This window comes from Mytilus californianus, unplaced genomic scaffold, assembly GCF_021869535.1.
Source record: "Mytilus californianus isolate M0D057914Y unplaced genomic scaffold, xbMytCali1.0.p SCAF_10, whole genome shotgun sequence".
Taxonomy (NCBI): Eukaryota; Metazoa; Mollusca; class Bivalvia; order Mytilida; family Mytilidae; genus Mytilus; species Mytilus californianus.
The window spans coordinates 5,378,679-5,393,253 of NW_026262582.1; the positions used below are offsets into that span (position 1 = coordinate 5,378,679).

The following is a 14,575-nucleotide window of genomic DNA, read 5'->3' on the forward strand; positions in this document are numbered from 1 at the left end:
TTGTTATACATTAAAACTTTTACTTCTTATAATGTCTAAACTTATTGTTTAAAAACTTAATTGTTATACTCTCTGTAGATTCAACACATAAAAATGATGGTCAGAAAAAAAGTACAAGAAAACCTCTAATGGCTCAGGCGAAAATAAGGACAATTAAATTACTTCTGATCATCGTAACTGGTATGTATATAGATACCTAAATAAGTGGAAACAGTAGTTTAACGATGTTAAGATCCATACATCTATTAATAAGATATAAATCATGGTAAAAGGCAGAGGGAATCGCATTAACTCCAAATTGAGCAAGACCGTTTGCGTAGACAGGGTACGCGTCTGAGGTGATATCTGCATAATCAATTAGAAGCAAAACCAAGATACATAATACGTAATAAGAACTAGGAAAACGATGTTTCAAAAAGATTCACGAAAAAATCGTGAATCAAAAGACTATACACATCCAAACCAACAAAACCAAACCAGAAAAAAGTAATGTACAAACATGTCAAATCCAAAGGAAAATAAAGAAGAAAACACAACATTTCAGAAAAAAATACGAATGATAGCATTCTATCGATCTCAAATTTTATCTTAGTTTACAGTTATGAAAGGTGTTAAATAAAACTCTTTTTAAAACCAATTGCAAAGACATTTGTAGATGTTAAAAATACAATTTTGTAGTTGACCTATGACGTCAATGCATTAACGACGAGTGTACCGTTGTTAAATGTGATACCATCTTTTGAGTTTTACATTTTACTCATTTTTAAAATACACGTATTTATGCTTTCTTTTACAGCATACATTGTTTGCTGGACACCGGTGTGCGTTGGTACATCGTTGTTGATGTGGAAATATATTGAATTTGGAGTTATTTTTCAACTTTTGTACGTCTTGGCGCCATTGAATAGCCTCGTGAATCCTCTTGTTTTCTTGTTATTCCATAGGAAAATTTTCAAAAGAAAAGAGTTTGGAACATATAGATTTAACCCGTCTGTAACCTTAAAAACGTCAGGAAAGCAGGCATCAACACGCTGTTAGCCGTTCCGTGATTTTTATGTTCGTCTCTACATATCTTGTGTGTTTAACTTAAAATCTGAGAATACATAATTGCAAAATACAATACACACTACCATGACTACTGTACAGTATATATAATGATTCTACATGTATAGTTTTTGTTGTCGATAAAGAAAGAGAAGAAACCCCTGGTTAATAGTTAATTTCCTAGAAAGTCCGTTATTTACCGTCCAATCTCATTTTTTACACACCTGTCTCGTTATAACGGCAGAAATTTATGCAGTGTGGGAACTAACACCAAGTCGTCTACATGATATATATACTAGGCCTCACTGTGACTTTGAGATGAAGAACACCAAACGCACTGTTCCTTTGCTTTTGTGTGTTTTTTGTTGTTGTTTTATTTGCTGTGCATGTACTGATTTTGTGTCATGGATGGATACTCCATATCTTTTTTTTTCTACTATTCAAATCTATGGGTAGTGTTACCTTACCAAACATTTTCTTCATGGTGATGGAGTCAAAATGGAAAAGCGTAGTTGAAAATTTAGGTGGAGGTAAATTACGATCATTTCTCAACATGGAATCGACAACAGTCCTTGATTTCTACTATTTATTGCATAATATGTAGTGATGTCAACCATGTCAACGGTTAACCGTTGAACCGGGTAACCGTCGGAAGGACCGAATAACGGATACCAAAACCGAGATCTTTTTTTCAGTTTTAATAGATTTGATATATAAATGTGTATTGGAATCATTAATAAATTTTGCTCAATTTTAAAATGACTGTTGTGGTACTCTTTTTGACAAATCAATTGTCCAGTATATTGATTGCTATTGCATGTATTGTTTAGCTTGAAAATATTACAATTTTACAAAATTAATTAGCACAAAGACAACTTGTCTATTAGCTCGGGGCAGGATTGAAAGTAAAAATAATTAGCATACATGTATTTTGAGCTGTTGTAAGATAATCATTTTTCGATCTACATCATTATTTCATTTTTTATTTAAAACATTGCGTAGACCTACATGTAAATATTCCACCTCCTTCGTCCAGTGCTTCGTCATACTTTTAACGAAATGCAGACTAAATAATAGTGAAATGTAAATCATATGAATAAAATAAAAAAGTATACTGGATGGTACGAGTAACACGCTTAATCATCTCAACTCTCTACAGAATTTTCTGAGACACCAGTGGAAATGAAACTATGAACGATTTCAGACCTTGTTAATTCGACGATATCAAGAAGATTTGTAGATCCTAAATCTGAAGTTGTTACAAAAACCGTAGTAGATGTGGTATTATTGGATAATCAAAACTAAAACTTCACCAGAAATACTCAAAGCCAAGCCGTATATTGACTACGGATATATTTCAACTTATCGTATTATAAAACAGTGCATGTGTAGAGTACTGTATGAGAGGCCTTTACACATCAACTTAACTACCGGTTAATTGGTTAATCGGTCGAAACATTATCCGAGTAACCGGTTAGGAAAAACTGTTCAATTTGACAACACTAATAATATATAACTTGTTTTGTCACTGTTTGTAATATAATAAAGTTGAATTGAAACTGAACTTCCAACATACTTGACGCTGATTTCATTGTAGGTTTTTAATGAGTTTTTGTTGATTTGTAGTTTCTTATTACTTCATTTGAATTTTCTAACACATTTATACTGGCTTAGATCTGTTTTGAAGTGACGACCTGTTAGTTGTTGTGTTACTCTGTTAAACCGTATTACCAAATGAACACTCATATTTCAGTAAGTCAGTGTTTGTTTAGTAATTTTATAAATAGTAAATAATTGATATTTAATAACTTTAGCAACTTAAGTATTTTTCCCCTTTCAAAGTACATACGCTGAATATTGTATATATATATATATATATATATATATATATATAAGAACTAGATCTAAATCATTTTAAAAGGGGCTCTTGTGATGGGGTTCCATTTAGAAAAAAAAGAAGTTTCCAGCTAATTGTCTATATTCGCCACAAGGCAGCTCTCAATCCACTAGCAAAAGACAATAATATGTACATGTATAGGACAGAGTACAACGGCCAACGTCTGGTTACGAGAATTAGGTTAAGATAAACTGTATACTGCAACATGTTAACTGGAGTAAAAACATTCTGTTCGTTTATAAATTTAAAAATTAGTAAGAAACTTAGGTTTCAACTCATTCAGGGAAAATTGAACTTAGATGGATTTGGCTACTAATTTTAGGTCCTTTTTTAGTCATATAGCTCTTAAACTGTTCAAGTTCTTATACATCCTTGGCTTCCAAATATTCGGCTTTGAGCGTTCTTGATGAAGGTAAATCCAGAAATGCTCTTCTAACGCATACAATTTATTTAGTGCTGTTTTCGATGTTTTGAGAAACGATTAATCCAAACAACAACAACTGCGAACAAGTAAATAACACATTTTTCATTTTAAAAATGGAAAAATAAAAAAATAGAATGAATTTGATTTTTTTCTGAAAGGTAATAAAACAAAAATGATATAAAATTTTAAAATGCTATGTTAAATTGATGCAATGCAAATGCTATGACATTTTTATAATTAGGGGAAATTATAGTACATGAAAGGCATTATGTAACTTATCAGATTGTCGTACTTAGGATAAACACAACCAATAAAATGCGCTAACTGACAAAATTGGTGTACTTTGTTTAAAAAAACCAACACAATGCATTAACTGACCAGATTAGTGTACTTAGGACCAAAAACAAACAAAGAAATGCATTAACTGACCAGGCTGGTGTACTTAGAATACGAACAACCACTGAAATGCACTAACATGAGCAAAGTGGTGTACTTAGGACAAAAACAACAAAAGACTTGCATCAACTGATCAGATTGGTGTACTGAGGATAAAAACAATCAACGAAATGCATTAAAATATCAGATTGGTGTATTTAGGATAAAAACATCCAACGAAATGCATTAACTGATCAGATTGGTGTACTTAGGATAAATACAACCAACGAAATACATTGACTGATCAGATTGGTGTACTGAGGATAAAAACAACTACATAAATGCAATAACTTATCAGATTGGTTCACTGAGGGTAAAAACAACCACCGAAACGCATTAACTGAGCAAAGCGGTGTACTGAGGATAAAAACAACCACTGACATGCATTAACTGATCAGATTGGTGTACTGAGGATTAAAACAACTAATATAAATGCATTAACTGATCTGGTTGGTGTACTGGAGATAAAAACAACTGCATAAATGCGTTATCTGATCAGATTGGTAAACTTAAGACAGCAACAATCAAAGGAATGCACCTTAAGTTATAAATTAAAATAAAACCTACAACAAGTAAGGAGGAAACAATCTATTATGTACTTTTCCTTGCAGATAACCATAAAATTAGCTTGTTAATTAAAAAAAATTCAAACTCATAAGTCGAAAACAAACTGACAAACTGATAAAAAAAACTCTTAAGAGAAAGGCGAATGATACCAAAGGAACATTTAAACGCATAAGTCGAAAACAAAAAGACAAACTGATAAAAAAAAACTCTTAAGAGAAAGGCGAAAGATACCAAAGGGACATTCAAACTCATAAGTCGAAAACAAACTGATAAAAAAACTCCTAAGAGAAAGGAGAAAGAAACCAAAGGAACATTCAAACTCATAAGTCGAAAACAAAAAGACAACCTGATAAAAAGAAAAACTCTTAAGAGAAAGGCGAAAGATACCAAAGGGACATTCAAACTCATAAGTCGAAAACAAACTGATAAAAAAAAACTCTTAAAAGAAAGGCGAAAGATTTCAAAGGGACATTATAACTCATAAGTCGAAAACAAACTGATAAAAAAAAACTCTCAAAGAGAAAAGCGGAGAGACCAAATGGACATTCAAACTAATAAGTCGAAAAAACAAACTGAACACGTCATTGCGAAAACATGAAAAACGACCATAAGACAAACAACAGTACACAACACAGACAATAGCAACTTTTCTATTGGAAGGAAGTCTTTACATACTAGATCAGCGACAGAACATTTTATGTAGTTTTTCTTTTAGTCGTCAATCAAGCCTGCAATTAAAACAGTTCTAAAAATAAAACAATGAGACTAGATTGAAATTATAATCACTTCGTCAATCACAAAGCATACCAAAGCACGATTAACGAGAATTAAGAATGAGACACTGACGTCAAATTAATTGTTAAATACGAAAATAGAAATATGTGATTTTTAATGAGACAACTATCCACCAGGGTGTACCACAGAACACAGAACGAGGATGTTAACAGCTATAGGTCACAGTACGACAATTATACATTAGCCATTTATAACAAAAATAATAAAACGCAAGACTATCAATCAATAAAGCCGACAACTGGTATGTCTTTATGTTTGTTTCGATCTATTTAAGTCTACATTATTCGAAATTTTATCTAAGAATTTAACATCGTTGACATAGTATGTTCCGAAACAAAGAATACAAATTGTTTTTTTATTTTTACCATAAATCAGAATATTGTTTTTCTCTATTGAATTAATTAAAAATTAGTCTCACCGAGGCCTTTTTTAGCATTCTATACGGTATTAGCTGTTTATATCCTCCTCATTTGATACCTAGTGGATATCTGTCTACTTGGGAATCATACCACATCTCCTTGTTGAAGAGGGTATCGTATGACTATTGTCGATGCAGTTTTCACAGCTTTGGATTAATTACTTATTCTCTTTATTTTGTTATAATGTTATGTAAGCCATTTCTGGTGATGATGGTGAATAGTTGTCTCATTGACAATCATACCACATCTCCTGCTGCTGCTGCTGCTGAAGAAGAGAAGTAGGAGGAGGAGGAGGAGGAGGAGGATTGAAGATTTTCTCACTTACATTACTACTTGTTTGCTATTGTGAATAAAAGGAGCTGTGGGGTATACGTAAATGAGACAGCAATTTAAGGTTATAAATATCCAACAACCACTTTTAATCTATTTTGTAGATTGGTTAGTATATGTTTGACTTATTTATTTCCACTCTTAACTGTTTGTACCGTTCTCCTTAATTCCGTACATTTATATAAATATTCTAAACCACGGAGTGTCACTGTCCAACACATGGATGTTTATATCTTACACCATTTTTGAAAATTGACGAGAATTTCGTCAAATCTTTAACTGGCTATCGGTACGATAGGTAACGTGGATCAAAATATATTGTACATGACTGCAAATCTATTGAATTGCAGTGGTTATAAGAAACACAGGCAACAATCTGCTTTTTGATAAACGAGAAGCCAAAACAATTGTTTTAATGTCAATCGAAAACACAGATTATATTGTATCGGTCGTAACGATATCAGGTAATAGAGTGACTGTGTTCGTACATCTCAGGGATTTGTACAGCGGATATCAAATTTTACTGGCACAACATCTATCGAACACTGTAACACTAGAATCAAATGACAATGATTCAGTGTACATACTGTTCCGTACATTGTTTTGGTGTCCGTAATTAATACTAGTACTGCTTGGTATATTTTTTTTTTTGGAGAACAAAATTTCAGAAGGTGACTTTAATATCCGGAGAAAGGAGATACATATATCAGAGCTGTATTTTTTCGATCAAAATTATCATGGACGGAAGGATGGACTCCCCAATCACTATAACCTTGAAAAACGGGTGTATAATTAATAAGCGTCTGCGTCTGATTCAAATAAATGTATAACCTATTACGACAATTCAAAATCTATATACAGAGGATCCCTTGACATGCAATTAATACTTAACACACATATTCAGTGCGACATAGTTCGTAGAGCTAATTGTCCTTTTTTGTGTGTTTATGCTATGGTAATGTTTAAAAAGAGGATTATAGAGAATGTAGTATTCATTTGTGTATAATTCATTGCAATCATATGTGATAACATTTATATCTATTTTCTAAAAATTGCTTGTTGGTGTGGTGTACTTGCCACCAACCCCAAAGTCAGCTGTGTATGAGAAATACATTCATTTGTGGGGTTCGTGTTGCTCGGTGTTGGGTTTTGTGTGCTGTTGTTTGTCTTTTCATGGGTTTTTTTTTTTTTATGGCGTTAAGAATTTTATTCAATTGGTATATTTCGATAAAATTGAGAATGGAAATGTAGTACAGAATAATCATTTTTGAAAGGAAAACAGCTTTAAAATGTACCAGTGTGTTAGGTACACCAATTAAAAATTACAGTGTGAAAATCATTTGTGCAGACATATACGCCTTTGTCCACATTTTAAGATGTCATCTACAAATAAACTTTAATATTATTTTTCAAGGAAAGGTAACTGTATACTATTCAACTAAGTGAAAATAGTATTGATTAAATGTTCAATAGTAAACTATACATTTTCGTCTTAAAAACATACATACCATTTGATGTTTTTTTTTTCGACTGAGTTTTAAGAAAAGTGTTTTCGTCTGATGTTTCGATTGTTGCTAAGTAACCGGTATGGGCTTTACATGCACACTGTAATGAGAAAAATATTTTTTAAAAACGTAAGTCTAAGAGTTTAGTAAAAATAAAAAAACCAAAGCAGAAAACATTACCTTTCTTTGGTGAAGAGGGTTCACAACAAATTTGACAGTTGTTGCCCCTATGATCCATTATTTCATTAGTCTGTTATCCTATTTTTGTATTTGATACTTAGGAGGCGAAAAGTCACTAATGCTTATAAATGGATATGTTTTGTAGTTTGCAAACAAAACCTTAAAACATGTCTGTTCTTATATTGTGCTATTACACCACTGTCCCATGTCTGAGAAGGGTTGGAGCGCACGCAAAAATATTTGACCTGAAACATTCTCAATGTGTCTGTCCAAAGTCAAGAGCCTGTAATTCAGCAATTGTCGTTACTTAGTGTATATCATATTTGTTTTTCGTTCATTTTTTATACACAAATCAGAACGTAAGTTTTCTTGTTTGAATTGTTTTAGATTTGTTATTTTGGGGCCTTTCATAGCTTGCTATGCGGTATGGGTTTTGCTCATTGTTGAAGGCCGTACGGTGACCTTTCGTTACTAACATTCTACATCATTTGGTCTCATTGGGAACCACACCAAATATTCTATTTTTATAGTAATTCTTATCTCCGGGAAATGATTAACCATAAGACTAAGTACAGAATTCGAAAGAATTTGAGTTAAAAAAACAAACCTTCAAGTAAGCTATTAAAACAAGTCTCGTTATAAGATGTCATTGATCTACTTTACCATACTTACAGATGCGTCATACCAGTTTAATAGATGCTTGAAGAAACCATAACAATGTCCATTATAAGGTATCCATCCATGTGGGCATTTTGGTAATAGAAGACCATCAACTATAGAAAGGCTCTTATATTATTATATTGAAATTAAGGTAGACCGGTTGTCTTTTTCTGAGCATCATTTCTTCGCAAGGTGCCAAACAAATTGTTTGGTTTGCAAGTATGTTACCAAGTACATAGTGTATCATTTTATATACTAGAAAAAAACATCTAAAACTTGAAATTAAAAGATCAGAAATTGAATTTTAACCAAATCGTTCATTTAATGTGTCCTCAACGAGGAAAAATGAAGTTTCCCTCGTATTACCCATTTAAAATAACTGTGCTTTCGCTAATTTCAATGTATTTTAACGAAAGGAATAATTGTGTCCGTGACCCGAACTTTTTATATTGAAATTTGAAAGTCCAATGACCCAAAACTCTCTTACAGAATTTTAAGAATAAATTTATTGTCGAACATTTAGACACGTTATGACACCTATTATATAATAAGTATCTTTCTAGTCAAATCTGGTATTTAAGTTATGACCCATCAATCATTTAGATTAACATAAGGCCATTTTGTTTTATAAATAAATGTTATTTACATCATTTTGAAAATGCTGATTCAATGGCAGAGAAATTCATAAGATTCTAGTTTAACAAATTAAAAACAACATTGTAAAATAGATGTACGAGTTTGGTTAATATTATTTAGATTTTCGATTGAAGTTACTCATCTATTAACACAATTTACACATCATAATAATATATGATATGTCTTACAATAAACACATAGCACTATCAACACATGTCCAAACAATTACATGATTTAACAGAAATTCTGTTTGTCCTTCGTATGGTCAGATACAATTTAATGACCTTGTTCAACCTATATAATCATTATGTCTTCCAAAGATAACCTGTGTTAGTGTCATTAGGACCCAGACAAATTCATCTGGACGTACTGTAAATTTAGAAACTTTTTGTGCGTATTTAATATTATGATACAATGGACAAGAATAACAGATTAGTTAGTTTTATTTAAGGAAATGTTGCATACAAAGAATGCGATTTTTTATTTTTGCAAAACCTATCCCGTCGCAATCTCAGGTGCTCCGGAAGTGTAAGCAGATTCTGCTCCACATGTGACACCCGTCGTATTGCACATGTTAGTACAAACCCGGTGATAAGTCTAATTTGGTAGGTCACATTCGGGGAAAGGGGACGGAACATATCCGTTGCCACAAGTGAAACGGATATTCCATATCGGTCAACCAACTCGTGGAGGCGTCCGTAAAATTTACGAAGGGACAATTTCAACTTCACAACTTGGAACTCTTGGTTTAATAGCTTTCTTGTGAGCAACAACCCTCTATCAAGGAAATCATGATAGGAAATACAAGCCCTGAAATATCGTATCAACTGGGAGATATATACTCCGAATGCAGGCGCTACTGGAATGTTGCTACATAGAAATGGAAAGGTCATAATTGGGAAGCTGAAATCGCCTCTATTGTCGTAAAGTTTTGTTTTCAACCGACCCTCATTGTCAATTTCTAGATATCAGTCCAGATATGAGGCAGACTTAACTGTATATGTTGTGTCCTCAATCTCAAGTTCGATGGGATTGATGCGTTCAACAAAGTCACCAAATTTTGAATTATTTACTTTAACAATCAAAGTAAAATTGTACTCGTTACAAAGAAATATATTATACACATACAAAGTATTTCCCATAGTATTTTTTACATTATTTACAGAATCTGCAAAGAAACATGATTTAGTACAGCTTTTGGTTCACATTTCAAAAACTCAAAGTAACATATATATTGAATTAGTCATTGACATATCAGTATCAGAAGACACAAGATAATCTTAATGCTGCACTGGTTAAATTATTCTTATCAAGCATAGCAGTTTGTTGATATAATTGTCTAGCAATGTTAGTCTCACTCATTAACTGGTGAGCCATGCCACAAAAAATTGGTGAATACATGAATCTGATTGTTTCAAAAGCTGTTAAATTTAATATCGATGTTATATATGTAGGACTCAAATCTATGGTTGGTTCCAGATCTATGGCAAATTTCTGCAAATTTCTAATCTATGGTAAATATGATGTCACAAACGCCAAACAAATCACAAATCTATGGCAGTATTTTGTTTTCTCCAAATCTATGGCAGATTTGGATACTACGTAATTTTCCGTCACAATTAAATAACGTCATGGACTACAAATTTTCACTTCAGCGTACTATGAACATCAAAATTATTTCATTTCTCCTTCAATACTGTTCTTGCACCTGTACAGGAAGTTTTATCTAGCACTAATTGTATAGTTTTATTGTTGATATTCACCCCATATGTACCAAGAGTTAGATTAGTTTCATTGATATTAAAGAAATTTCTTGGTATTCCTAAACGGAAGATTTTATACACACAGAAGAAGTATACTTAACAACCAAATTTTTTTTCATTTACCTGTGTATAATTTGACGCAGGTTTTTTCAAAAGTGAAGATTTTCTAAATATGGTTTAACATTTCACAGTGGTATCATACTTTAACTTTGTTTAAACCTGTTAATTACTTTTGACCTTAATTATTTATCCCTTATAATTTTTATTAACTATGTATTTGCATTCAGGTATCACAGATCAAATTTATTCGTTCATTGTGTGTTAATTTACGTTTTTTTATTGAGTTAAGCCTTCCAATTGATATTTTATAGTATGTCTTTCTATGTTGTGATGTTATACTATTGTTTCAGAAAAGGGAGAAGGTTTAGTACCATTAAAACGTTTAATCCCGCTGCAAATGTTTGCACCTGTCCTAAGTCAGGAATCTGATGTACAGTAGTTGTCGTCTGTTTATGTAGTTCATATATACGTGTTTCTCGTTTCTCGTTTTTATATAGATTAGACCGCTGGTTTTCCCGTTTGAATGGTTTTACACTAGTAATTTTTGAGGCCCTTTATAGCTTGCTGTTCGGTGTGGGCCAAGGCTCCGTGTTGAAGGCCGTACCTTGACCTATAATGGTTTACTTTTATAAATTGTTACTTGGATGGAGAGTTGTCTCATTGGCACTCATACCACATCTTCCTTTATCTGTGTAACGTCGAAGCTGCCGCTGACGACGACGGTTTGTTATACAAAAGGAAAAGAAAAAGATCGAAAAGCAAGTTTACAAGGATCCAAATTAATAAATAAATTATAATTTAGAATTTTGTTTGTTTCTACCCTTGTTTTCTTCTTCTCGTGTTGCTGGTGTTGGCAGCACCCTTAATTGTACGAGTTTTTACCGTGCATTTTGGTTTGCTGTTTTGTCTTTTTATGCTATTTTTTGTATTCCTATGATCTCTTTAATTTTCTGTAAGAAGTAACACAACATAAAGTATTTTGTCAGCTATATAACAGTGACTACCTGTACTATTGTAGCAAATAATCTTTCTTGAGATTTGGAAAAAATAAATATGACATAGATTTCTAATAGATATTAATATCGTTTTCCGCTATAAATATGTCGAATAACTGTACTGTTGGAGAAATAAGGATTTTTTTTTATATAGTCACGTGTTTGAGGCGAGTCATTGTTCATTAAAGGAATTAAATCGTCATCAGTCCAACAAGATTTATATTATTCAACGCTCAAATAGATATTACTAGTAGTTTAAAATTCAAACTGCCTTTTTGTTGTTAAAGGTCTTGGTTAAATAAAGGGTCACACAGGTACTATGCACAGAGTAGGAAATAATTATTCTTCCGGGCACATGATTTCAACCCTAAAGTCTGTGTCCACTTTACAACCGGTTATGGATATGCTTCCTAGTAATAGTCCTAATTTGTTTTTCTTATACTGGTTTTTACTTAAAAGCAGCTCTTTTGCTTCCTTTGGACATTTCGACCTCGAAATCATTGGTCAGATAAGTACTGACTGGTCCGACCTTTGCAGAAAATCTGTCATAGATTTGAAATCTAGAAATCCGCCATAGATTAGGACATTAAACAAATTGCCTTAGATTAGGAATGGCATGACGTCATATTTACCATAGATTAGGAATCTGCCATAGATTTGGAACCCGCCATAGATTTGAGTCCTATATATATTTTAATTAAATACCGATTTTAGATTTTTAAATAATGTCTGCTTGATGTAATTTCCTGGAGATGGTAGGAACATAAGAAACTTAAGAAATTTGCAAATGGCAAAGGATGCATGTACGCATGGTTGTCTGTAACAACTAATTGTAATTCTAATGGAATTATTGATGACTTCCTGTGAACTGTAACAGCTTCAATTGTTATTGCTTTTAAAACTGTATACAGTTTTTCCTTTTCCATGAGGTTCAGCTCAATAATGTCATCTTTGTGTTGCAGCAATGCATAATTGATTACACGTAATGAGGCAAAGTAATTTTTATGAACATAGAAGAAGGAAGCCAACAGCAGCCATCCTGATATTGCATCTGAATGTAATCCTATCACTGATTGAGATCATATTTGTACTTGACGTATTGTTGCTTGTTTTCTGAGCTATATAGATATTATGAAGCTTCTGAAACAATCCAATACGCCTTATACCTTAAATATAGAATTAATATTCATTATATCTAAATCACTGCCTTTAAGTCAAGTTCGTCTGCTTTACTTCCGCTATACTAGTATATTAATTGCAATTTATTGATGTGTCCAATTTCAAGAATATTAAAGTTCAACCTCTTAGTTTGCACAACCTCTTCAGATCCAATTTTCTTACATAGATATTTGTAAATATTTAACGATTCACATTTCTCTGAAGATATTCTTACCATGTCAATCTACAAAATAGGTTATCATCAACTATTGATAAAAGTAGCAATTACTTCTTATTTTACAATGCAAAAAAATAATAATAATATTGAACTGCAGTTGTTTTTAACCTGATTTATTTACTAATTGAGCAACTGACAGTAGAGTCAAAAGAATCAGAGGTAGTTATCATTCAAATCACTTTGTCGGGAAATCCAGTATAAGGTTTGTGAGAAAAAAATTGATATGGATTAAGATGGAAAATAGATCTATTTGAGTGACAACATATCTCATGTGTTTCATGCCTTGCCTATGATAATAGGGGTACATCATAATTTCTAGTCGATGTGTTTGTTCTTTCATTCGTTCTAGCGGTATCAGGTTAATGTTTAATTTGAAACAGTCAGGATTCAACTTCGTCAAAATTATCTCCCCATTACGTCACCGTAAAAATGGAAGCCATTGTAGGGATGACACGCTGTCAAGTTAGCTTTTGAAACCCGAAAAATTTATCCGTATCATTATGATCCTTATATCACAGTTGTATGTTTAAAAGACAAATGTATCTACTAGCTACTAAGCATCGTTTAATGTACCTTCAGGTCTTTAGTCAACATAAAACTATTGTCTGATCGGTTGTCAGAGGGGATTTTCTAAAGTTCTCAAACACTAAAAATAATCTAATTAAATATTTCGCGGAAGGGCAGACTTAAATATTTTATAAGTTGACGATTAACTACCATAGATAATACACAAACAAAAAATGAAATTTGTTTGAAGTTATGTATTTTTAAGATTCACTTAAAAAGTCTGTCGACAAGTACTGTTAGTTAAATTTGTTATTCAAACACACCTACTCTATTGTTATGACTCACCAGAAAGGTATTTCACTTGACCCACATATTTCTCTTTTTAGTACTGTGATTTTTTAAAATGTAATTATATCAACCTGTAGCCTGAACATATAAAAATAATAGAACCTGAAGCGATATGTATTAAATATACGTTTTCAAGTACAAATAGTCAGATCAAACACGACTGAACATAAAAAGGTGTACTCGACATTCTATTTTCGATGAAATTATTGCCCATTTTTAAAAAGATCAATCTTTATCTTTCTATTGATTTTGTTTTTGGCGGAATCTATGCTTATGCACAAAAAAGATCCAAATGTATTTGCATCTACCACAATCGACTGTTTTGTGGAAATTTGTCTTTAATTTAAAAGTGTACAAATATCTCCAAGCTTCATACTATTATTTAAGTAAAAACACGTGTATAAAATGCATACAATCCTAAATTATGCGCCTACATTAAACTTTTAAAACCCATAGAAACTGATGTAAACAATTCAAATATTCCAACTTGGCCTTTTTTACCTTCTCTTATAAAGAGTTCCATTTCTTTTGTTTAAATTCTACTGGATATCAGCCTGGAACGAGCAACACGAAGCCCATCAAAAATCGGGGGTAATCGCAGGTTCTCCGTAAGG

At 32.2% G+C, this 14,575-nt stretch overlaps 1 protein-coding gene across 4 annotated transcripts in view; it reads left to right on the top strand.

Annotated features, from left to right (window-relative positions):
• LOC127717502 (mesotocin receptor-like) overlaps positions 1 to 14,575 on the top strand; it is a 91,933-nt gene that overhangs the window by 13,646 nt on the left and 63,712 nt on the right. Inside the window, exons 6-7 of one of the 4 annotated variants that reach the window (XM_052223189.1) lie at positions 79 to 180; positions 797 to 2,549. The exons of 2 other annotated variants lie outside the window; for them this stretch is intronic. In XM_052223189.1, the coding sequence (XP_052079149.1) occupies positions 79 to 180; positions 797 to 1,038 (344 nt within the window). In that variant the 3' untranslated portion in view covers positions 1,039 to 2,549. Of the gene's footprint in view, positions 1 to 78; positions 181 to 796; positions 2,550 to 14,575 lie in introns of those variants that run through there. One more of the 4 variants, XM_052223184.1, reaches the window with a different exon arrangement.